This window comes from Eublepharis macularius, chromosome 19 (genome assembly GCF_028583425.1).
Source record: "Eublepharis macularius isolate TG4126 chromosome 19, MPM_Emac_v1.0, whole genome shotgun sequence".
In the NCBI taxonomy this organism is placed as follows: domain Eukaryota; kingdom Metazoa; phylum Chordata; class Lepidosauria; order Squamata; family Eublepharidae; genus Eublepharis; species Eublepharis macularius.
In genome coordinates this window covers 12,096,499-12,122,889 of record NC_072808.1, presented here as the reverse complement: position 1 = coordinate 12,122,889, position 26,391 = coordinate 12,096,499, and the positions used below count along the sequence as shown (strand labels likewise).

At 45.7% G+C, this 26,391-nt stretch overlaps 1 protein-coding gene across 1 annotated transcript in view; it reads right to left on the bottom strand.

Moving 5' to 3' along the window:
- COL5A3 (collagen type V alpha 3 chain) overlaps positions 1 to 26,391 on the bottom strand; it is a 167,325-nt gene that overhangs the window by 60,753 nt on the left and 80,181 nt on the right. Inside the window, exons 21-32 of the mRNA XM_055003373.1 lie at positions 25,574 to 25,627; positions 23,704 to 23,748; positions 20,446 to 20,499; positions 19,862 to 19,906; positions 17,323 to 17,376; positions 16,351 to 16,395; positions 11,176 to 11,229; positions 9,527 to 9,571; positions 8,101 to 8,154; positions 6,032 to 6,139; positions 4,762 to 4,815; positions 3,940 to 3,993 (exon numbers count right to left, since the gene is read on the bottom strand). Coding sequence (XP_054859348.1) covers positions 3,940 to 3,993; positions 4,762 to 4,815; positions 6,032 to 6,139; positions 8,101 to 8,154; positions 9,527 to 9,571; positions 11,176 to 11,229; positions 16,351 to 16,395; positions 17,323 to 17,376; positions 19,862 to 19,906; positions 20,446 to 20,499; positions 23,704 to 23,748; positions 25,574 to 25,627 — 666 coding nt within the window. The remainder of the gene's footprint in view (positions 1 to 3,939; positions 3,994 to 4,761; positions 4,816 to 6,031; positions 6,140 to 8,100; positions 8,155 to 9,526; positions 9,572 to 11,175; positions 11,230 to 16,350; positions 16,396 to 17,322; positions 17,377 to 19,861; positions 19,907 to 20,445; positions 20,500 to 23,703; positions 23,749 to 25,573; positions 25,628 to 26,391) is intronic.

The following is a 26,391-nucleotide window of genomic DNA, read 5'->3' as shown; positions in this document are numbered from 1 at the left end:
TGAGCCCACACATGGGAAACAGGTTTTGCAGCTGAGCTCTTAAACAGAGTAAAACCTGCTACGTAGCAAAATATGGGCCTGAAAACTTCAGACAGTCGCCCTCTGGCATTAATACTGCTTGCATGCTTAGGCGGTAGTTAGTTAAGGATATCAAGACAGGCAAGAGCAATTAACAGTATCACCTCTGCAGGCATAACATTAATCAAAGAAGCTTACACTTCTCTAACCAACTTTTATACAGTTTGGCATACAGTACTGGGCCCTCGATAGCCCAAGTGAGTCTGATCTCATCAGATCTCAGAAGCTAAGCAGGGTCAGCCTTGGTTAGTAATTGGATGGGAGACCTCCAACGAAGACCACAGCTGCAGAGGCATGCAATGGCAAACCACCTCTGTTAGCCTCTTGCCATGAAAACCCCACCAAGGGTCACCATAAGTTAACTCTGACTTAACGGCACTTTCCACCACCACACTGGGTCATTCAAGTTCTCCTGCAATTCCTAATAACCCCACTAGGTGGAAGGAATCTGGACCTCCTCATTATCTGCCAGGGGTACCCTTCGCATGCAACGATTCTCTGGGATTTGTGGCTGTCCATTAAGAGCAGGAGCAAAGGGGCTTCCACACGTGGTTTTCCCTGCCTCATTTACCTGTGATGGCTAGTTTCCCATGCCTGAGATATAATGCTATACTGCTTTATCAATTACTGTTGTAAAGTGAAAAGGCCTCACCCTATGATAGCATGGGGGGATGCCCACTGTGGGGGTCTGGTGCAGGGAACATGGTGCTGAAATTCACATGGCAGCCACCCTGGCTTTGCTGAAATCTTTCCAAAACAACTGTAGTATAAGTCAGGTTTAGGAAGCACTTCAGAAAAGCTGGAAGGTGCATGAGAACACTATAATGTTTTGGGGGAGCAGGAAAAAGAATCCACTTTCCTAGCTGAACCAAAGCTGGTCCAAACACCCCTTGTGGAATTGACCAAGGCCAGAAAAGACATGCATGTATATCTCCACATACCCCTAACATCTTGCACTGTACCTGTGCATTGCAAGCTGCACTGGGAGCCAATATAAGGAGCTGGATAGTTGGATATTTACTTAGCGCTTGGATTCTGCCTGGGATAATTTCGCAACAGAAAGATGGGGTGCAAATAAATACATACCTCTTGGCTGGAAAGCAGGACACAGACATAAGAAATGAACTCGCCTTGATCCTGTTCTCTTATTAGAATTATACAGCCTGTGTTGTGCACATTTTGATAAAATCATAAAGGCTGTTTGCTGTGGAATTCCTGAGGTTTTGCTCAGTTCCTATCTTTTGGCTCAGGCGAGGAAGATCCTCAGAGCTGTACAGCTGTTGTTAACGGTTTTATTCAGCCCGGCCTGTTTGAGCCGATACAAGTTCTCTTTTGTAGTCCCACAACTTATGTCCTTCGCTTACTTCCAGTGGGAAAACTTGGTCAACTGACTGGCCTTTACTTCCAAAGCTGGCCCTGTCTTGACTTCCTCACCCTTCACTCACTCATCCTTCCGTTGTCTCTCTCAACCCTTTTTTCCAAACATAACTTACAGTTCTTTCCCTCACTGTTTAGTCTGGCCTCCCAGTCGAGGCAAAGAGCCTATCACATCACTTCCCAGAGCAGTATGCAGGCATGCACGCACACACATTAATGCCCAGTACTGTTATGAGCTAAATCACCACCACAGGGGGAATTTAAAATGAAATTTTAGTACTTGAGGCTCTTATTTTATGCATGAAATCGAATGACATTCAGAAATAATATCTGGACAAACGAACCGATCTGCTCATCACATTTTATTCCTACCCTTCCTCTAAGGAACTCAGGACATGGTTCTACCTGCCTCTATTGTATTCTCACAACAATCCTGTGAGGTAGGTTGGGCTGACAGAGACAGAGAGAGCTTCAGGGCCAAGTGCGGATTTAAATGCAACATTTCCCCAATTCTAGTCTAGCACTTGAATACCTCGGCACATTGGCTTTCAGTTTGCACATCATTCGCACGTATGATATTGGGAGTTCCAAACTCCACATCATCAGTTATGGTAAGATCAGACTTGGCTTTGCCACCAGTAACGACAGTAGTGCATAAACTTGTTATATACTTTTGGTTGAAGATTTTTTTCTCCCAAGCATCACTCTTAGTAGCATAGGCAAACGAAGAGATGAAAGATACATCATGGAAATCCCAGGTATTGTCTCTATTGGCTAAATTAAGACTATCCGAAGATTATTTAAGGTGCTATGACTATATAGCTGCTAGATGTCTAATTAAAAAAAGATTACTGGACATAAGTGCACAACAAGACCAAGGGGTGCTTGATATTACGAGTTCAGCAACTTTATATAAACACCTTATATCTTATCCTATAGCCCGGACAGCTTATTTTGATGACCTAATGGTCACAGAATATAGGACGTCGTTTACTAGAGCTAGGATGAATATACTTCACTTGGCAGTACTGAAAGGCTGTTATAACAAGACCCCAACTTGTTAATTGTGTGTGCCCCTGTGATCATAAATCCATTGAAGATGTGCCCCATGTTACGTTTCGATGCCCGAGATTTGCAACTATTCAGGAGAAGTATCTTAGAAATATTCTGCAACGGGTGCCAGGGAGCTCAGAGCAAGACAAATTAGTGGTGTTGCTGGCAGATAAGGATAAATGGATTACAATGCAAGGAGCAAAGTTTGTAACGTCGGTAAACAAAATACAGTTAAGACTATTGAAGCAAGTTTTATTCTAAAGGTAACAATAAATTCCTCTTAGTAGGATTTATTACACTATATTATATGCTGTATGGATTTTATGGATTTAGAGTTCTAGATGGAGTTTTGTTCACTTCAGTTTACATTTTAGGAAGTAGTAATTTGTATTAATAGTATTGTACTTTTTTGTTATTTGCTATAGCTGTGCTGAAGCAATAAAGTATATTGGATTGGATCAGCTTTCAGTTCCAAATTTCTTTCTTTATTGGCTAGATTTATAGTCTGGTTTTCTCACTGAGGTATTCAAAGCATTGCTCAGGGTTCAAATACTCAGGGTGTCTGTGCAGAAGCCATTTGCACGGGAAACATACATTTAAAAATGAAACTGCAAGGCAACCCAGGACACGAAGATACAGTCCAAATTGAATATGGGATCAGATTTAAAAGCCCTGAGTCAGAAAATTGTATTTTTTTGACACGATGGTTTGACATCTAAGAACGTCTTCTCCTCGAACTCATCTGAATCCCCCAAAGAGAGTTCTAGTTTCGAAGAAAAAACATCCCCTTTGCTATGCTCTGCAAGGAAAAACATCCTCTTTGCTGTGATCTGCAATGCGCTCAATAGCCAGAGCATCTGCTTTGCATTCAGAAGGTCCCAAGTTCAATCCCTAGCACCACCCCCCTCAGTTAAAATGATCAGGTGGTTGGTGATGGGAAAGAGCTGAGACCCCCAGAGAGGCACCGGCAATCAAGAGTACACAATACTGAATTTGATAAGCCAGGGGTCTGGCTGGTATAGGGCAGCTTCATATATGCGAGAAGGATAGAAAAGTAGAAGAAAAGCCCTGCTAGATCAGATAAAGGATGCAGTTGGCCCAGCCTCCCGTGACCACCGCTGGCCAGCCAGATGCTTCTGTGAAGCCTAGAAGGAAGTTGTGAAGGCAACAGCCCCCCTGGGGGCTATTCAGAGTTATCCTGTATCCGAACTGGAAGGTTTCACTTAGCTATTCTGGCGAAGAGGCACTGATAGCAATGTACTCTGAATAATATGTGATAATGAAAGAATGGCCAAATGAGGAGTCCTCCCAAACCTTGGAAAAAGAGAAGAGGGGAGAGATCCAGGCTGTGACACTGTTCCTTTGGGCATGCCCTGAACATATCCTCCGAATCTGCAGTGCCCTCGAGAGGCAGCCCCCATTTCCACTCACCCGTTTGCCTTTCTCTCCAATGAGGCCCACAGGTCCAGGAAATCCAGTCGAGCCCTGTAGAAAGAGAGCCTACAGTGGAGCAGATGAGGACCAGGCAGAGCTTTTTCCCCCAGCCGGGATGGTGTGGAATGGCATTCCGGCACCTCTTAAAAATACCCATGTGACTGGTGGATATTTGGGCCCAAAATGGCCGGGATTGGGCCACTGCCAGGAGGGGGAGCGCTCTCCTGCGTGACAGCAGCCCAATCCGGGCTGTTCAGGGCTAGTTTGGGCCTAATGCAGGCCTGAAACGGCCAGGATTGGGCTGCTAACAGGCGGGGAAAGGAACCCCCCATGGCAGCAGCTCATTCCAGGCTGATTCAGGCCCAATCTTGGCCTTTTGGGGCTCATTTTGGCCCAATTCGGGCCTGAAATTGCCAAGATAGGGCTGCTGCCAAGTGGGCAGGTGTCCTGCACAGCAGCAACCTGTCCTAGGCTGATTCAGGCCCGATATGGGGTGTTTCGGACCTAACCGGCCCAATTTGGGCCTGAAACAGCCAGGATCGGGCTGCTGCTGGGCAGGGAAGGCTCTCTTGTGTGGCAGCAGCGTTCCAGGCTGATTTGAGCCTGAATTGGCCCTTTGTGTAGCACGGGAGCATTCCTGGGGTGGCTATAGCCTGCGTGATTACTTCACTTCCTGTAAGTGATGTCATCGCGCGGTCCCAGGAGCATGTGCACGCATATGATACACAGTGTGTTCCACCACCTCTTTTCCCAGAAAAAAAGCCCAGGGACCAGAGGTAATCATCCTTCCTTTTAGCCGAACATCTTCTGCAGACTCACCTTAGGTCCCTGACGGCCAGGATGGCCTGGCAAGCCCGGCACGCCCAACTTCCCCTAAGGGAAGAAAAAGTGATCAGAGCTTGGACAAGCCTCAAAATGCAAAAAATAAAGTTAATGACACATTGATATATGACGTCTTCCAAGATACACCACAAAAATCAGGCAAATTCACCCAACTGTTGGAAACAATGTGGAAAGATAGGAACTTTCATACATTGCTGGTGGGACTGCAAACATATACAAGGATTCTGGATATCTGTAGTGGGAATGATAAAAGTCCATGACAGGATATGAGATACCATTGCCTCCAAAAATTATATTATTGAATCATTGGATGGATCATCCAATACCAAAGATCAGGATCAATCTTATATGGGTATTTCTGTCGATAGCTAAGGGCCAAGCTACAAGTGACGAATGACACAGGTTGGACACTTGTCAGCTTCCCTCAAGTTTTAATGGGAAATGTAGGCATCCTGGTCTTGCAGCTTGGCTCTCCGACTGCTGTCCAATGGACTTTTCAACTGTCACTTGTCCAACTTTCCACCAAGTGGCCTACATTTCCCATCAAAACTTGAGGGAAGCTGACAAGTGTCCAACCTGTGTCAGGCGTCACTTATAGTTTGGCCCTAAGTCAATCATTGCCTAAAAATGGAAACAGAAAACCCCTCCTATAATTGCAAATTGGTACAGTAAGATATGGGACTACTTTATAATGGAGAAATTAGAAGATCACTTGGCTCAATACAAAAATCAGAAATACAAATCTCAATTTTTGGAACAGTGTTTCCCAATCCTAGAACACTTAACAAGCAATGACACAATGTTACGGGCAACAACAGCAAAAAGGAATATTACAACCTACTGACAAGTTATTAAAGAAGAGAACGGCCAGAATATTTTATCTGAGGGCCAAGCTACACATGACGAATGACACTTGAATGACAAGTGTATTTCTCCCTGTTCACTTGCTCTCCACTCAATCCACTTGCCGTTCAAGTGTCATTCGTCATGTGTAGCTTGACCCTCAGACAATATTATTATCATGTAAATAGTGTTACTAGCACAGAATGTATCAAAGGTATGTTTACTCTAATAATTAATGTTAACAGTTGTAAATATGTAGTTGAGTTACTGTGTATGTTTATTAGTTATAAGTCGTATGTTTGAAAAGTTAAAAAAAAATAAAAATTGTAAATTTAAAAAGAGCTTGGGTTAGTCCAGGGCAGGGGGAACAGACACAAGGAGGGTAACGGTGATTGTCTCTCACCTTCTCACCAGGTGGGCCAGAAGAACCGATTTCCCCCAAGGGACCTGCTTGCCCTTTCAGCCCCTCCGGTCCATCCTCACCTCGTAACCCCAGTGGGCCACCGTCACCCTTTTGAGAAATGAAAAGTTTAAGAGAACCTATGGTAGGAGCGGCTGTAGGATTCCAGGCTGAAAAGATGCTCAAGTTAATCATTGAGAGACATCCCTCTGCTACCCTGTCCAAGTATTGGAACTTTGAAACTAAGCAGGTGAATATAAGACCAACTTTGAACTTGGCTCTTAGGGCGAAGCTACAAGTGACGAATGACACTTGAACGGCAAGCGTATTTCTCCTTGTTCACTTGCGCTCCACTCAATCCACTTGCCGTTCAAGTGTCATTCGTCACTTGTAGCTTGGCCCTTAGCGCGTTTTTTTTACCAGAAGTATAATTGATTCTGGAGTGGGAAGGGAATTTCATGCAGAATTTACAGCATATTGTTAGTTCTTAGCTACCCGAACAAGAGATATGCCATGACAAGCTAACTAAATCAATTGATACAGAAGTTAAATGCAATATAGGCCACTAAATAACATCAATAAGTGTGGTATTGATGTTGTTATTTATTGGTCTATATTACCAATTGATTTCGCTAGCTTGTCTCGGCATAGCTCTTGTCCTGGGTCTTTTTACTGTGCCTCTCTCTTCTTTACCGTAGTTCTTAGCTACCAGCTGCAAATATTTGGAGCCCAATGCTCTTAGATTCTGAGATTTTTTGAGCTCCTGAGTTTTGTTGACCCTTTTCCAGAAACAGGCACCCCAAACCAAAGCTCTGCAGGTGCAGTGTAACAAACATGACGAGTAACACATCTTGGGGACCCAACATTTTCCTAACAAAAACTGTCAGGTTGGCAGGCAACTTATTTATTTATTTTATTTATTTATATCCTATTTGTATTCTGCTCTTCCCGCAAGCAGACTCAGGGTGGATAACAACCTTAAAATTATTTTACAACGTTCCATATTAAAACATTAAAACATCATATAAAAATAGCAGCACTCTTTTGCCTGGCAGCAGCAATACTTGATACTCAGCAGAGCAGCCTGCACTCTGCCCTAACATCCCAGGATTCTCTCATGGCAGCATACAAAGCAGGGTGTTTCTTGGACAATGCAGACTATATTTCCTCACTCAAACAGCCAAGGCACTGCTCGCTATGCACAGATGTAGGATTCCTGTCACCATAATCATGCGACATCTCTCCTCTCTTGGTTGACTGTGGTCTGGAAGAGGTCTGAATGGCCCTGTGTCACGAGTCAGCCTGTCACGCCCGCTGACTTACCACCACCCATCGAGTTCTCATCAGAGGACAAGGAACTAAAAGAGCCCGCGGGAGACGAGGGACTAGAGGAGCTGGCCTTGGGGCTCATGGACCCCTCTGCAGAGTGGCAGGACCCCCCAGTTGGGAACCGACGGAGAAGCCTCCGAGGTGAGGGCTCATGTGAGGCTGAGGGGAAACCATTGCCAGAGGAGCCTCTGCCGCTGGCATCCCCGGAGCGACGGAGGCAGTGAAAGCAGAAGACAATCTGGGAGTGACAGAGCAGCGCCCACCTCTGTGCACACCAGGTTGTGCAAATCTCCAAAGGCAAGGTGCAGGAATCAGAGGAAGAGACATGACCTGCACCCCAGCCCGTGAACTGATCACGCGGATAAAAGGAGAAGAGGCATGCTTGTTCGCCACTCCCTGCGACCTGCATTCCTGTGCCTGGAAGCTCTTGACCCCACCTTGCAACCTGTGCTCCACGGATGGAACTCTTGGCTTGGGACCTCGGCTCGACTCCTGGATTTATATCTGCCTGCCTTACTTCGGGACTGCCTACTTGTGGTTTGACTTGGACTGCCTGGCTTGCTCTTGGGCTGTCCTTCTCGTGTACGGACTTGGACTGCCTGACTGACTCGTGGGCTACCCGGCCTACCTGGCACCCCCAGTCTAGGCACCGCCTAGCCCCTAAGCACGACACCCTGACTATGCCTCCTTGTCCCCTCTTGCACTTGGAGAGATTCAGGTATAGTAGGAAGGATATGGCTCACCCGGTCACCCTTGGGTCCCATGTCACCCTTGAAGCCAGGGAATCCATCTTCTCCCTGGAAAGGGACAAAAGGTTAATGCGGTCAGAATGCAAGTCCCTGGCTTGCCAGTTCTGACACTGAGGAACAGAGCATGCATAGACCACCCTGTCCTATTTCACAAGTTCTCAGCTATGGCAGCAGCCCAATTCGGTTGATGGCCATGGGTCTTCCCCCTGACGTCAAACCTTTAAGAGTCTAAAAGGTGTTACAACCTTTGAGGTGTGTTTGTGTGTGTGTTCTCAAGCTCTGAGCAGTTCAAATCTTGGACAATTGGTTAACTTGTTAGCATAAACTGAAGTCCCAGAACATGGCTAGCAAGCACAGAAGCAGTAACCTTGCTACACTAGCAGGTCTGGGTTGGGTCAGTGTCTGGAGAAACGCCTTTGCAAGGATACTACATAAGCCATTATGAGTTCCATGATGGAAGAAAGGTGGAGAATAAATGGAATAAAATGTGCTTGCAAAATTCTGAATGTATGGCGTATGCTCCCAATAGTAATCTTTGCAACACTCCAAATGGCAGGTTGCTGTTGGATAGAAGGTTTTTAGAAAGAGGGGGTGGGAACCCATTGCCTTCAAATTCATCAGTTTGATTTCAGCTTTTTAAAAAAAGTATCCCTTGGCATCACATGTCAAGAGCAGAACTGAAAAATAGGGAATAAAAATACAAAAATTGAATGGATTTTACATTTGTGCCAAATGTCCTCTTCACTACAAACGGCTTTCCATCTTAAACCTATTTGACCATAGGAAATGATTTTTACTTAGGATCGGATGCCAACACAGAACTAAAACCTAGATAGGTTTCTCAAGGGTGGTTGCCAATGGGCATCCCAGCCTGCCGCCTGCCCTGTGTAACGGAGTGGGGGGGGGGGGAGAAGAAGAGCAGGCCCAGGCAGCTGGCACCACGGGGAGGAGGGGGGCACTTGTGCCTGCCCTGTCCTGGGTAGCAGTGGCAGAGGCTCCTGTCTATTTGGCTCAGGGATAGGGCAGCCCCTTCTTGGCCCTGGCAGTGAGGTATGGGGGGCCCAGCAGTGGCAGTGATTCTGGGGACCCATCCTGGAATTTTGCCTGTTCCCCCAGAATCACTAAAACCACTCCTGAGGTTTCTACCTTTTGGCTCTTTACAGTACCCAGACCCAATCAAGTACAAGAAAACCATGAGTCTAGAAGGGGACCAGACGGCCATTGAATGTCCAGTTCATCCCTCCCCTAGTTCTTATCTGCTTCCCCAGTGATTAACCTACATAACACAGAGGAAAGTGTACCAATAGCAGAGAGAACTGGAACAGCCAAATTGAATCCAGAGAGCGGAGAAAATCCCTGGGATCCCTGGGTGACCCAACACCGCACACCCTCTCCCTGCTACCCCACTGAAGACACCTACCTTCTCACCTTTGCTTCCTTTCAGGCCCCTCACTCCAAAAGCCCCCTGTGGAAACATGGAAAAGCAAGGTAATCTTCATGAAAAAGAGCATAGTTGGACATTATGTACTGATACCAGAGTCATCCTGTGCTAAGCCAGCTGCATTGGTTTCCAGTGGAGTTCCAGATCTGGTTTAAGGTGCTGCAGTTGGTGTTTACGTCACGGACTGGGACGAGAGCCAGTTTGGTGTAGTGGTTAAGAGCACGAGACTCTAATCTGGGGAGCCGGGTTTGATTCCTCACTCCTTCGCTTGGAGCCAGCTGGGTGACCTTGGGTCAGTCACGGCTCTCTCAGAGCTCTCTCAGCCCCACCCACCTCACAGGGTGTTTTGTTGTGGGGATAATAATGGAGTACTTTGTAAACTGCCCTGAGGGGGCACTAAGATGTCCTGAAGGGCAGTATATAAATCGAATGTTGTTGTTATTATTATTATTACCTGCGGGACTGCCTATCCCATTATGTCCCCTGCAGGGCATTGCACTCAGCAGACAAGCAACTCCTGGTGGTCCCCAGTCTGAAGGACATCCGTCTGGCCTCGACCCGGGTCAGGGCTTTTCCTGCCCTGGCCCCAGCCTGGTGGAACGCTCTCCAAGTGGAGATCCGGGCCCTGCGGGACCTACAGAAGTTCCGCAGGGCCTGTAAAACGGAGATGTTCTGCTGGGCCTTTGGCTGAGGACCAGCGGGTGTCCCCCTTCTTTCCACCTAAGACCACCACTTTTTCTGTAACTGCCCTTGGCCATGTTTTAAGTCCATATGTTATGGCTTATATGTTTATCTAAGTAGCCTATGTATATGGCGCCTGGACTATTTTAATGACTGACTGTTAAGATTGCTACTGCTTTTATAGTTATGATTAATCAATTGTCTTTTATGGATGTTGCGAGCCGCCCTGAGCCCATTCGTGGAGAGGGCGGGATATAAATCAAATCAAATAAATAATCCTCACAGTCCACCAAGGAAATATGCTGGATCTGGGCCCTTTTCACACTACTTACCTGCTCCCAGAACATTGTGAAACATCATGCAAAAAATGTGGAAGATAACATCTTCTCGCGAGAGTTTTGTGCAATGTCGTACCAAACTCTTGCAAGAAGACGCTATCTTCTGCATTTTTTGCGCGATGTTTCACAACGTTCTGGGAGCAGGTAAGTAGTATGAAAACGGCTCAGGTGTCACCTAGGAAGGTACTTAGAAGGACTGCAATCCTAAGCAAAATAAGACCCTTTTAAGTCCATTGCTATTGTACCTTATTTATGATTGTAACCTGCCCTGAGTCTGCTTGCGGGGAGGGCGGGCTAAAAATCCAACAAACAAACAGACAGACAGACAGACTTGGAAGGCTGTAGCTGTGCTTAGGACTCCAGTGCTAGAAACCAGACCAGGTGAGAGGCACTCTGCTCAGAAGACACCTGTGCCTTGCACAGAAGAATCCTACCCTATCCAAGCCTAGGTATATTTTCTTGGAGGTAAACACCATTGATTTCAGTGGGACGTATCTTCTTTAGATAGTCTCTTTAGGGCTGCAGCTCTATGCTGGGGTTATAGCAACAGGGAGAACCCCCAAATTCTATTTCTGGTGCAAAAGGAAGAAGCAGGTGAGAAGTTTTTACCTTGACTCCACGGGGGCCTGGATAGCCAACTGGTCCTGCTGCCCCGGATGGACCCTGGAAATGAAAGAGTTTTAAAACAGGAGAAGATCATTAACACTAGTTATGCTGAGACTGCAGAAATGAAAGAGGAGGATATTCAGGCCTTCTGTAACCAGCTTGGGAATTAAGGATCACTAGGAGTACTGGACTCTCTCTCTCTCTCTGGAAAAAACAGACACCATAGCATGCATAAGACCAAACTGGCTGCAATCACTGGCTGATTCCGCACACGTTGGACAATGCAATTCCAATCCTCTTTAGAGATCATTTAGAACTGAATTTTTGTGTGTGTGAAACAAAAAATCCACTTCCAAACGATTGCTAAAGTGCATTGAAAGTGCATTATCCAACGTGTGCGGAATCAGACAGAGACAACAGGAAGCTGCTTAAAAGAACAACCTGGAGGGAAAAAATATCGTGTCCCTTTAGTGCAGGCTTGGTGGTGATGGACAGTGCCTTCAAGTCATAGCTGACTTATGGCGACCTCTGGTGGGGTTTTCATGGCAAGAGACTATCAGAGGTGGTTCGCTATTGCCTGCCTCTGCAGCCCTGGTCTTCCTTGGAGGTCTCCCATCCAATTACTAACCAAGGCCGACCCTGCTTAGCTTCTGAGATCTGACGAGATGAGGCTCACCTGGGCTATCCTGAGATGTTATTTACCAGGGGATGTTATTTATCTCCATGCCATGAAAACCTTCAACTGCTAATTTCCATATACTAAGTTTCCATTAAAGGGAGAGGACATTTTTTTCTCCAGGCCTGTTGGCAACCCTTGCTGCAACTGCCAGTTGCCTTGAAACTGTGGGTGTGCAGAGAAGGACATTGTGGCCTTTGTTTGCTTCCCCCTTCTGCAATAAGCGCCGCAGCGTAGTCGCTTCCATCAAAAGCACGATCACATTGTGCATGCTTTCAACTTCTCCAGAATTCTTCATCAAGGTAGATGTTAAAAAGCAAGGGGGGAAAGGGAGACGGGGCTGTCTTTAGGCTGAGACTGTGTGGCCTCTTTCTCTCTACAGCTTGGGACCAAGCTAGAAGTGACAAATTACACTTGAATGTCAAGTGAACAGACAGTGGGCCAAGCTACAAGTGACAAATGACACTTGAACGGCAAGTGTATTTCTCCCTGTTCACTTGCCCTCCACTCAATCCACTTGCCAGGCAAGTGTCTTTCGTCATGTGTAGCTTGGCCCTCGCATATATTCCTCTCTGTTCACTTGCACTCCACTTGCACTCCACGTGATCAAGTGAAGTGCAAGTGGAGTGCAAGTGAACAGGGAGGAATACATGAGGGCCAAGCTACACGTGACGAATGACACTTGAACGGCAAGTGGATTGAGTGGAGGGCAAGTGAACAGGGAGAAATACACTTGCCGTTCAAGTGTCATTCGTCATGTGTAGCTTGGCCCTGAGAGTCTGGTCACTTGCCATTCAAGTGCAATTCGTCACTTCTAGCTTGGCCCTACGGTGCTTTGTTGATTTCAGTGGGCACAGGGGGTTGTCTAGTGGGAAACAAGCTGCACCCTTGGCAGGAAGGAGAAACAAAAAAGGGGGGCATCCAGTCTGCTTTTTGTATTTTCGCTTCTTCTTCTGGTCTGCCAAGGGCAAAAACTTGGTGCTCTGTGCCCGGATTTGTAATGATTTCAAGAAATGGGTGCATGTGTCTTTAAATATTTGGTGAGATAGGTGAAGAGTGGGGGGTGAAAGAGAGAAATGAGTGAGTGATATGATTGGTTGATGACAGAGAGTGGGCGGAGTGAAGGCAGTTTTGAGTTATTGAGGGAGAGAAAAAGATTCAGTTAGGGCAAGAGAGGCGAGCTGTGTGCAGCCTGAGTGTGTTCATGTATTTGTGAGGGAAAGGCAACCTGAGTGGAAGCCTGAACTGAATGTGTCTGTGAGACTATATATTCATTCTACTTGAAGCAGGCAAACTGTGTGTGCGCCTGAGAGAGAAAGAATTGAGAGTGAAAAAAAAGCAGGCTAGCTGTGTGCTGTCTGAGGAGTTCTCTATGAGAGAAATATAGAGCCTAGAGAAAGAGGCTAACTCTGTGTGAAGCCTTACAATAGATCTGTGTGAATGAGTTTGGATGAAGCAACTAGAAGAACTAAGAATGACTTTTATGTAACCAATACGCTTCTTAAAAAATAAACTTTTATTTTGTTTTGTTATATCCCAGAGTTATCTCCCATTCCTATCCTCAGGGCCCGTCAAAATCAACAAAGCATCCCTACACAAGATGCAGAGAGAGAAAAAGCGGAAGGGCTCATTATCATGGCATAACCGCCCCCCCCCCCATGTTCTCACTTTTAAATATCAGCCTGAGGAAGAACTCTAGATAACTCAAAAATATGCACAATGGGTTGTGTTATTTTCGATGGACTTAATAAAAGACATTGCAGCATCTGTGTTTTGATTCTGCCATGGACCTACGTGGCTCTCTACTTCTTTGTCTTCTGACCAAGAGCGGAATCACATCATGACCTTTTTGTGCTGCAGAAGGATCCCTTTTCTGAGGGGTCCCTTTCTCCCAGTGGGGCAGCATTGTGTGTGATGTCACGACACTTCCAGTAAAAACTGGACATCCCACAGGGTAGCTCTAGGAATCTCTGTAAATTCTATGGTTTTACCAGTGAATTTCCAGCAATTTCAAGAGCTGCCTATGCCACTTTGGGGTTTTTTTAACTGGAAGTGACATGATGGCACAGCTAGCATCGCCGCCCCTGACATCTCCACCCATTGTCCTCCTAATGGTTGCCAGGCACTGCCTGACAATCCTACCTTTTCCACATGAAGGAGCAATCAAAGTTGAAATGCAGGTCATACACAACATTTAACACAATGCTATGTTTCTGTTGCCCTGATCTGGATAGCCCAGGTGAGTCTGATCTCATCAGATCTCAGAAGCTAAGCAGGGTTGGCTTTGGTTAGTAATTGAATGGGACACCTCTAAAGAAGATGAGGGTTGCAGAGGCAGGCAATGGCAAACAACTTCTCTTAGTCTCTTGACATGAAATCCCCACCAGGGGTTGCCATAAGTCAGCCATGGCTTGAGGGCACTCTCCACCACGTTTCTGTTAAAATGCTGGCAATGCCCACTTCTAAAGGATAAGAGCCTGATATAGGTCTACTATGGGCCAAGCTACAAGTGACGAATGACACTTGAACGGCAAGTGTATTTCTCCCTGTTCACTTGCCCTCCACTCAATCCACTTGCCGTTCAAGTGTCATTCGTCATGTGTAGCTTGGCCCTCAGAAGTAATTCTCCTGCCTTTCCTATGTTTATCCTTTTATTCCTTAAAAAAAATAAAACGACTTATTTCTTGCACTCTCCAGGCTATCCCCTTTTAAAATACTCAAGAATAGTTCATTATCAGCTGTTAGAGAAAGGGCTTAAATAGGTTTTTTTTTGTAAAATTCCATAAATGCTCATTTTTTAAAAAAATATTTATTGCTGTAATAACATGATTACAAAATAATGATTTTTTTTTAAAAAAAAGATCTGTGACTTGCTTTGCTATAAAGTAAAAAAAAAATCCCAGGTCTTAACCCTCCTTTTCCAACAACAGCTGGTAATTAACCATTTATTCATGAGTGTTGAGGGACCAAATGGCAAAGAACAGGAAGTAATTAATTAGATAGAACAGAGAAGCATTTTTAAAAGGCGGTTGCCCTAGGAAGCCGCAGTAGAGCTTTTACTGTCCACACGGGATGCTTGGCTCTGCAATTACATTTCTAGTTGTTAAAAAAAACCCCACCACAAATCAGCTCAGAAAAAAACATGGGAGAAAGAAAATCTGCAGAAGAGACTGGAATGTGACAGATTGATCACTGCCTCATTGAGATAATCTGTAAACTTAGTGAACAAATTGTGGCAATTCCAGACTAAAAAGCTAGCCAATCACTCTACCTTTCAACCACCCTTCTCCTTTCACTGGCTCCCTTTTCCTTTTTAATTTGTAAGTCTGAACGCTGGGCTCGTGCCTCTTGCTTACTTGCAAGAAGCTTCAGGGGATAATCATCCATACCTGGGGACCCCAATCTTGACACCCCTGTGGACATTTCTGGAAATCTGAGGGCCAAGCTACACATGACGAATGACACTTGAACAGCAAGTGTATTTCTCCCTGTTCACTTGCCCTCCACTCAATCCACTTGCCGTTCAAGTGTCATTCGTCATGTGTAGCTTGGCCCTCAGAATGGGAAATGGGCACCGCCCCATAATGGCTGCCATGGGACGCTGGGCCAGCACAAAAACTCTGGGAGGTTGCAAGACCAGCATCCTTCTATGATGGAAGCAGCTGCAGTCTGCAGTCACAAAGGTGATGCCTCTTGAAGCATCTCCTGATCAGGTGAAGTAGCGGAAAGCTACACTTGGTTTGGGGGAAGAGACACTTTGCCAAAGTACCTGAGGGACTGCCTCTCCCCATATGTACCTTTGGAGAGCTCTTAGATCGGCAGGTAAATACCTACTGGTGGTCCCTGGCCCCAGGGAAGCTTGGCTGGCCTCGACCAGGGCCAGGACATTTCCTGTCCTGGCCCCAACCTGGTGGAACTCTCTGTTGGAAGACACTCGGGCCTGCCAAGATCTCATATCTTTTTGGCGGACCTGTAAGATGGAGATGTTCCACCAGGCATATGGTTGAGGCCAGCACTGGATCCATCTAATTAGCCTACCTGCCTGTCTCCTATAAGTGGGGGGGCATATGGTCCATCTGCACCCCCTGCTTGTGGAGTTAAGAGTTTCACCAACCCACACCTTCACTCTTTTCTTCCCTTGTATATGGTGGGCAGGGAAAGGGGGCCCCATCTGGAATACTGACATTCATGTCATTTTATTGTTTTTTATCTGTTGCAATTTATTTATGATTGTAACCCAGCCTGAGTCTGCTTGCGGGGAGGGTGGGCTAAAAATCTAATCAATCAATCAATCAATAAAATGAATGGGCAGCAGGAAACTCATTAGCAACTAGTCTTTGCAACTATCTCATTGGGGATTGCCGATCTGAAAAGTGGGTTATACATTAATTGACTGATTGGTTTATCCCAATTTTCACTCAGCTCCTGAATTTTTATCATGGGCAGGGAGGTTCTTAGTCTTTAGATCCCTCTTTCGCATGCCCTTCTAAGCTCAGGCTTACCTGGGCTCCTTTTTCTCCAGGTGGCCCTTCTCTTCCTGGATGACCCTGAAAAGCAATACAAGATACACAGTTGATGGATGCACCTGTCTAGAGAAACATTGCACTCAGAGGGATTAAAAAAAGAATCCCTTCTATCATCCCTCCATTTCTTATTGCTAACTACTATACAAGGATAACGAGTAGAGAGAAGCAAATGTTTCCCATTTTGTTTCTTTTTATATACACTTACTAGCAACAAAGCCCATTGTGGGAAAAATACAACAGGCTCTAGAAAACTGATTTAGCAAGGCCCTGCTGCGGAGACTTGGGAGGGTGGCCCCGCCGTGCCGGGCCTCTTCTCTAAGGCCCTTATCAGGAGGTTCTGGAGGCTGGGAGAGCTGCCGGGGGTGGCAAGCCCCTGGCGCACTACTGCACCTGGCAGCTGCTCAATTCAGCCCTGATTGAGGCCGAATCGGGATGCTGGAGTGGTGGGGAGTGCTGCTGGGGAGAGGGGAGGCAGGCAGCCTGGGGCGCTCCTGTGCCAGCCTCCTCGGCAAACCCTGTTGCCAAGGACTCACCTCTAACCCCTGCTAGGGGCACGTGAGTGTGCCTGTGCTCTAGGATAGAACTAAGTCATCAGAAACACGGTTTCCCTTTTATAGGTATAGCTGCTTTTGCCATCAGCTTTGGTGCTGTGCTTTTCATTGCCGTATGGTTTTTACACATAATTCATTCCATATTTCCACATACATGGTACATCATTTATGCATATCTTATACATACAATGCTCCTTAACAGACATGCGGCTAACATGCATTTTAAGAGGATGTGAGGAAACAGAAGATGGTGTGAAAATAAAGCTGCATAGGTTCGATTCACACAAGAGGGAGACCAAAGCCAAAATGTAGATTTTCTTATTGAAACAGCGGGGTTGAGGAATCCAAAATCATCCCAAGCAATTGGTCCCCTCCAAGTAACAGGCTTAGAACTTACCGGGGGTCCGTCCACACCAGGCTGTCCTGGAATTCCTGGTTTTCCAGGTGGACCCTGCCAAAAAAATACAAAAAGAAATGACTAGCTCTCTTTCTTTGTGCATATGTATTTGCATGTCTGTGTTTGTGTATGAACAGACTCAGATCCTAAGATATTTCTAGCAAAGCCTTGCTTAGCATCATGTGGTACAAAGCAAGTTTGTTAAGTGGCATCATGTTCATTAGGTAGCACCATGTGGCAGAGCCTTTTCATTGATGGCACCAGGATTATGGTATTCTCTTCCCCCACAGGCTCAGTCAACTAGCTTCTTGGAAGCCTTTAGAAAGGCTGCCAAGGCTTGGTTCTTCTGCCTCACCTTTGCTTGACTGACACCAGGAACTCTTGGGTTGGATCTTGCGGACATTTTCTACTAATTGAAGGGGGGAGTCAGAGGTTCCTGCCATCATGCTACAGAGACCTTTGACTCCTGTTCATGCTATTTCTGGGGGTCCTCTTGTCCCCCATGAGCATTATATTGAGGGGGGGGGGCATTTGAGCTGCAGTTGGAGGGGGAAAGTACTCCATGGTCTTGGTTCAAAAGGTTTTATTATAGAGATCGAATAGGTTCATAGGTACTTCCAAAGATGACTAGGAAAATTGGCAGGAATGAGAATACATACAAAAGCACTTTGATATAAGGAGCAGGATTCCCCCCTCCCTTGGGGCAGTTAGCAAAAAGGTGCGAAAGTCCCAATTCTCATGAGAAACACCACAGCTTTGTCTGGCCAGAGGAAGCCAGAAGATTACAAGGAATTCACCTCCCTCTGTCTCTAGCGAAGAGTTACATATGAATGGCATCGATAAATGATATGCAGACATGACAGAAATCCTTGTTCTACCAATGGAAATTCACCAAACTGAGGGCCAAGCTACACATGACGAATGACACTTGAACAGCAAATGGATTGAGTGGAGGGCAAGTGAACAGGGAGAAATACACTTGCTGTTCAAGTGTCATTCGTCATGTGTAGCTTGGCCCTGAGAGCCAGTTTGGTGTAATGGTTATGACCGGCAGGACTGTAATCTGGAGAACTGGGTTTGATTCCCCACCCCTCTGCTAGAAGCCAGCTGGGTGACCTTGGATTAGTCACAGCTCTCTCAGAGCTCTCTCAGGGCCAAGCTACACATGACGAATGACACTTGAACGGCAAGTGGATTGAGTGGAGGGCAAGTGAACAGGGAGAAATACACTTGCCATTCAAGTGTCATTCATCATGTGTAGCTTGGCCCTCAGCCCCACCCACCTCACAGGGCGTTTGTTGTGGGGATAAAAATAACATACTTTGGAATCCTCTCGGAGAGGGTGTTAAATTGACCTGAAGGGCGGTATATAAATCAAATGTTATTATTATTGTTATTATTCTATCAGCAAACATTTATTGCAGGATCCAAGCCCTTCTTTTCATCTGCTGAAACTCGTTTTATGGCTTTTTCTGTTCGGCCTCCTTGACGGTTGTTACTGGGTCATGGTGCCTTTAACATTCATACTGCTGGAATTTTATCGTAGTTATGTTTTAATGTCTTGCAAAAGCTGCCTTGGTGGGTTTGTTATACTTAAAGATGAGGTGTTTAAAATACAAGGCATACATAATAATGCAAAGCATGATGTGAATTCTGGCTCACTCAGGGCCGGGGATTAGAAAACTTGTGCTGCGGCGTTAACACAGCTGAATTGAGAGACTGAGCTCCCCAGATAGTCTTGAGCTCCAGTAATCTCCTTTTTATCCGTTAAAACTCAGATGATCAACAATGGGAAAATCTTTGAGGAAACAATCGCTACTTTTTATTTATTTAGGTATTTAGATCCAACTTTTCTCCCCACTTGGAATCCCAAGCTAGCTTATGTCTTTCCTCTCTCTTTCTCTCCATTTTATCCTTACAACAACCCTGTGAGGTAGGTTAAGCTGAACTAGAGTGACTGGCCCAAGGTCACTCAGCTAGCTCCCAAGGCACAGGGCAGGATTTGAACCTGGGTCTCCCAGATTGCAGTGCCATCCTCTAACCATTATACCCCACTGGCAGTCAAAGTCAAATTTATTCGGTCTATGACCAATAAAAATTGTAAGGACAGAAAAATTTACATCAGAACAAGTTAGAAACACAGAAGGTCCCTCCTGCTGTACAGCAGTCAAAATTTACTAAAATTTAAAATCCTGACGGATTTTTGCAAGCCGCAGAAAGAAATTTTGCACAACTGGTAGTATTTTGTGGATTATCATCCCTTAGAAGCTTCTTTGTAACCTCCGGTCTTTGCAACCGGCAGCCTCGTTTTGTGACTGGGTGTCTGCAGGTACCGCTTACAGTGCAATCTTAAGCAGAGCGACAGCCTTCTAAGTTCAACGGCTTCAATGGGAAGGGCATAACGCAGCATAGGATTCGCCCTGTTTGTGACTACCACACCCATGGCAGACCTCTGAGATACCCCTGTCCCAAATGATCCGGAACCAACAGTTTTATGCCACGATCAGGGCAAGCTAGACATTCACTATCCCCCGCTCACCTTGTTTCCTGGAAGCCCAACCGGACCTTGAGGACCAGGGAGACCCTATGGGAAAGAGATAGGATTGATTGGAGGTTCAGGCAAAAAAAAAATGCACCTCTTTCTCTCCAGAATCAAGGTGTGAAGAAACAAGTTCTGAAAGTTTCAAACATGAGACAGGTGTGCACAGCACTGATTGGCCGGCTCCCATGATGTCACAAAGGACTCCCCCTTCCAATAAGTAACTCTCCACTTTAAAAAATAAACTTAAAGCCCTAACAGAATGACGAATAAATAGATATTGTGGGTGTTCGGGCAGTGCTTTTAACATTACAGAGTGGAGAACCTATCTGAAACTTGTGCAGGGGGAAGGGGGAAGACCCATGAGCCAGCACTCAGTTTAACAGCATGCCTGTCATTTGCAGTGGAGTCGGGAAGAAGTCAGGTTCATAGCATCACACCTTCGGCATTTATTGTGAGCTCTGATTTAATATTACTTTACCCTCTGATGCCTAAACCTTTAGGACCTCCAACATTCACTCTCTCTCTCTCTCTCTCTCTCTCACACACACACACACACACACACACGTGAGTTAAGCACATACCTGAGACCCAGGGTTTCCCTGTTGTCCTGGGGGACCCGGTTCTCCCTGTATGCCCTGAGGACAGAAAATCCTGCAGTCAGTAAACGTATATATGATAGAGAAAGGGAAGAAAGCCCTTACGCACTCACAGGTGCCACATCAATGAAAAATTACGGCAGGGGACATGCATCCAGAGAGTGGACCATGGAATGCTTGGGAAAAGAGGAGGTCTGGATCCTTGCTCGGTTGAATTCCACCAGCACCCAGACAGTTTGATCGTGGGTGATCCTATATGTCGACTGCAAGAGGTATCTCAGTAGCATTTCACCTAGGAAAAATCTGCACCCCAGCCAAGAATTTGCACAAGCACAACTAGTCATTCACTTATTTCAGCCAATTTGTGATTGCGGAGTATAGAGCATGATTGTGACTTATTTCGCATGCCCTGGAGAAACAAGTTTTGTCCAATCTATTGTCAGCCCTTGCCTCTAAAAAGTTCTAAGCCTGCTGAGTTAAGGGACTGCAACGCCTCTAATTCTGTGCTGGACTCTGTCCATGCTTTTGTAAATAAGCGATCTTGACTTGTCCTTCCAAGACAGCCAAACAGAAATCCACAGTTTCACAACTTTCTCCCTGGTCTTTAAGGAGAAATTACTCTGTAATGTAAAGTTTGTGTGTGTGTGCAAAGGTTTTGGATTATGTTCCTGGATAGTAGAAAGGCTACATTTAACTGCAAAGCAGGATGCATTCATTGTTATAGCAACCAATCAGTATGTACTTTTTGTTGAGGAGATAAATGAATTACAGAATTACAGAGGGGAGGGTGCGCAGGAGGACATTTTACTATCTAAGGGCCAAGCTACAAGTGACAAATGACACTTGAATGGCAAGTGTATTTCTCCCTGTTCACTTGCCCTCCACTCAATCCACTTGCCAGGCAAGTGTCTTTCGTCATGTGTAGCTTGGCCCTAAGCTACTCTGGAATTTGGCTTGGTGTACTGAATATACACCATATACAATTTGCATTTCTTTTTCCATGCTCCTCTTATGATCTGTTGGTGCATCTGATTATGGATTCTCTATGCCATACACAATTTGCCCAACAATCGTCAGAAACCAGATGTTAAGTCCAAGAATCTACATACGCTTCCTTGGTGCCACATCTGTCTTAGTGAGACTTATGCCCAGGGCTTTTTTTCTGGGAAAAGGGGTGGCGGAACTCAGTGGGTTGCCGGCACAGGTGGCAACTCTTGGCGGGAGGTGGTGCCCCTGGTACCACATGTGTGCATGCAAAGTGCACGCATGCTCCCAGGGCCAATGATGTCACTTTGGGTCAGCTGGAACAAGGGGGGAGTTTTAAAAAGTTTAAATCACCCTCAGCGAAAATGGTCACATGGCCGGTGGCCCCGCCCCCTGATCTCCAGATAGAGGGGAGTTTAGTGAACTGGAGATCAGGGGGCGGGGCCACCAGCCACGTGACCATTTTCAAGAGGTTCCGGAACTCCGTTCCACCGCGTTCCAGCTGAAAAAAAGCCCTGCTTATACCATAGTAAGTGTGCGTAGGGTTACAGACTTACAGCCAATCCTTATCACATTTTACCAAACATAAAAAGGCCTGGTTTACCCAAATTAGTATGATTAATAAATAAATTCTAAATTCTTAGCATTTAGCTTCCAGGAATATTCTATACCTCAGACATGGAAGCATTCTTTCCCATCCGCTTTTGCCTTGGCACCATTTTATACATTATACTGTTCTCTTTTGCAAGCAATTTTAATTTAATGTCAGTGTAGTTAATGTTTTTATTTTATTTTGGTTTAAAACCTTTTTAATGGAGCTAGCCCCAGGCTACAGCATAAAAGAGAAAATCGCCACTAAAAAAGTTACGTCCCATCTGCAAAATTCTAGCCCAAAACAGACAAATCCACAAAGCAGCAATTTGATCTTGATTTTGGTAAATTATTTTTAATGGAGCTGTGACACAAATAGAGTGACCAACCAACCAGGGTTTGACTGGTCTGACCAAAAGCGTGTACTCTTGCCCAGTCATGGTGTTAACTGGAGGATGTCAGTGCAGAGGATAATCCAGTTGAGAAAGTCCTTGACGTTATTGGTACGCTGTCATAGTGATTCCGCACACGTTGGATAATGCACTTCCAATCCTCTTTATAAATCATTTGGAACGGATTTTTTTGTGTGCGGAACAAAAAATCCACCTCAAACGACTGATAAAGTACATTTAAAGTGCATTATCCAACGTGTGTGGAATCACATAGTCTGTGTCTGTGCTTTAGAGTTTCCCTGAAACAGTTTTCCATTGCAAAAACCCATGGAACATGATTCATCCCAACATGTTATAATGGCTGGGACGTAGTGGCTTGCCCCAGGCATTTTTCTACTTACAAAAGGAAAACTGTAAATGGTAACTGACTTTATTTAAGAAGCATAGAATCGTAGGGTTGGAAGGGACCTCTAGGGTCATCTAGTCCAACCCCTTGCACTATGCAGGAAATGCAGTTCCCCCTCCCACACACACACACACACACACACACACACACACACACAGACAGTGACCCTTACTGCATGCCCAGAAGATGGCAAAACACCACCAGGACCCCTAGCCAAACTGGCCTGGAAAAAATTGCTTCCTGACCCCAAAGTGGCGATCGGCCTTATCCTGGGCATGTAAGAAGGGGCTGCGAGAACTAAGCACTGATGCAACCCTTCCTGCCCTCCCTCTCATGATCTGCTCAGGTTCACAGAATCAGCATTGCTGTCAGGTGACCATCTAGCCTCTGCTTAAAAACCTCCAAAGAAGGAGAGCCCACCGCCCTTCCACTGAGGGTCTGCTCGGTTAGGAAGTTCTTCCTAATATTTAGCCATAAACTGTTTTGATTTAACGTCAACCCATTGGTTCACATGGTAACCCTGTGTAAGTCAGAATTCAGTAACTGCTCACACAGAAATAGCATATTTCCTACTCTTTTCTTCTTGTCATTTAATCCATTTTTAGTGCATAAGAGGACCTGTCCTTTTATCCCACGACTGCTAAGCTTATTCAGGAGACTTTGATTAGATGTGTCAAAAAAAACCCCAACCCTTTTGAAAGTCCAAGTATATAATGTCTACCAGACAGAAGGGCAAATGGCACAAGGCATAAATACATTTGTCATAAATGTCCTTGAGCACGTGTGTTCTTTCGGCTCATGGCACACACACACCCCCCCCCCCCTCTACCACCTCTCTGGGCAAGTGCCCTGCTGTCTGTCCTCTCTTACCAAATTGCCTTTGGGTCCAATGGCCCCATCAATGCCGCTGGCGCCCTGTGGGTGGGGAAAAAAATGTCAAAGAGAAGTTTCTGTGCAGAAGAAATGCATCCCCATGATGTCATCCTCTATTCATTATGTTTCTTGGGTGTCCTGCCCCCCTCTTTGCTGCAATCTCGACTGGTACCATATTTGGGGAAAGATTGCAGTCAAAGCCCTTCGGATGCCGCGTGGACAGGAAAATGCGCATGTCTGCAGGGCCCACGAACGTAGGGGGCATTTCCCTTGCCTCAGCCCCCATGGCTGTCCTCCCCCCCCCCCCCCCGCAACACTGGAAGTCTTTTAAAAATATCAGTAATCGTTAGCTCCCTGTATTGCAATAATGTGCTAACACACTAAAGCTGCCATGTAGTAGTTCCCAGGTTTTATTTTTTTTTTAAAAAAGCATCTAGCCCTTTTTGTTGCTGAGTTAAGAGGAAATGTACAGCCTGCACCTTGCCCCTTAGAACTCAGCAACAAAAAAGGGTAGAGGCCAAACTTTTTAAGCAATGGCTGGGGACTACTAGATTGTAGCAATATAGCATTAAAATGCTATTGCACTATAGTGATCTGTCAATTACCATTTTTTAAAGAAGCCCCCCCCCCCCAGCCTCGTTTTTGGTGGTGGCAGAGAGTGGAGATAGTAGCAGTGGGAAAGACTGAGGCAAATAAAATGTGCCATGTACATGTTCCATTGCACATGGGAATAGGCATTTGCAGCACCAACAAGAGCTGCATGGACAATTGTTGCCATGTGGAAACAGCATCAGTTTAAAAGGACCATATCTCCTGGGATGAACATATGGGCCACCTCTGAGCCTATCACAGCTCGTTTCTGATTGCACCCTCCTTTCAATCTATTAAGTCAGTTGCAGCTCGAATGCAATCTTTTCCAGATGTAGCATCATGGTTGTGGAAGAGCAGCCTGGAGGGCTCCTTCATTGGTCCAGTTTGGGAAGCATTTAAAAGCTTTTTGTTTAAAAAGCATTTGATGGAGGCTGATGGTTCCTCCCACCCCACTCCAATGTTGACAATGTTTTGAGGATTTGTATATTGGGCAGGTTGTTTCTGTCTGAATTTTTATGATTATGTTCTGATTGTTTTGTTACAGTGTTCAGTTAGCAGTGTTTTATAAACCACTATAAATTCTGGGAAAGGGAAGAGGGAAAGTGCAAATAGTTCAATAAATAAGTGTTGTTGGTTAAAGATGACCCATGGAAAAGAGAGGGGTACATGTATTACTGAAGGAGAGTGCATTCAAACCTGTGGCCTGCTGCCAATCTCCTTACAGCACATGGATGAAGGGTGTTATATTCGGGACAAGCTTTAAAGATGGTTTATCTTGAAAAGCAGAATTCAAAAACTTCCCCACCAAAACTACAGAAAACCACCCCAAGTTCCAATCACGTGCTCAAACAGAAAGTTGGGTTTATTACATCTGCTGTTTGAACGTGATCCTTTACAACAGGGAGCGGGGGGCACAGCTCAGAAGTGGAGCATCTGCTTTGCATGCAGCAGGTCCTGAGTTCGACTCTCAGCATCTCAATCTAAATGGATAGGTAGCAGGTGATGTAACTGACCACTGCCGGAGACCCTGGAGAGCTGCCGCTAGTTGGTATAGTCAATACTTCTGCTAGACCAATGCCCCGGGGTTTTCCACACAATGTTGTCACATCAGTTCTGACCCCTACTGCTTACTGATTTCTGTGCTCATATATTCATTCATTGAACCTTATAGAGATTGAAGAGAACTCAGGCCACCCCAATCCAATCGCTGCCTACACACCACGTTGATTTCTGTTTGATTCAAGCATAGGAAAAGGAGAGGAAAACAAGTTCGTACCGGCGGACCCAGGGGGCCAGGGGAGCCTCGTGGGCCAGGCAAACCACGCAAGCCCTAGGAACAAAGACGAATGTTAGTGACCACATGATTTTTCTCCTGATTCTTGCTAAGGGCCTTTCCCACGTGATAAAAAAACTGGTCTTTCCTTCTGTAAGCCTCGATCCATCCTCTTTTCATCCTAGGTTATCGTTCTCATTTGGGATATTGTGCGGGAAGGAGGAAAGCCATGCTGCTGGGTGATAGTTAAAGGGCTGTCTGTACAATGATCCAACACACAGTGCAGGAGCCTACCATCTTCCTGGTACTATGCAAACACAGTAAAAAGGTAAAGGTAGTCCCCTGTGCAAGCACCGAGTCATACCGACCCACGGGGGGACGTCGCATCATGATGTTTTCTTGGCAGACTTTTGTTACGGGGTGGTTTGCCATTGCCTTCCTCAGTCATCTACACTTTACCCACAGGAAAATGGGTGCTCATTTTACCAACCTCGGAAGGATGGAAGGCTGAGTCAACCTTGAGTTGGCTATTTGAACCCGGCTTCTGCCAGGATCGAACTCAGGACATGAGCAGAGTTTGGGCTGCAGTACTGCAGCTTACCACTCTGCACCATGAGCGCAGTGATCCAACACCGTGATTTCCGCAGTGCAGGAGCCTACCATCTTCCCAGTACAGCACAGGCCCGTTATTGGATCAATGTACCAACAACATGAACAATGAGCTAAATGCATAATACAAAACTCCCTGGAATTATAGAAGGGAAGTCTGTGTAACAAGGGATTTTTTAAAAAACAGAGGAAGGAGAAATTGTAGCAGTCTC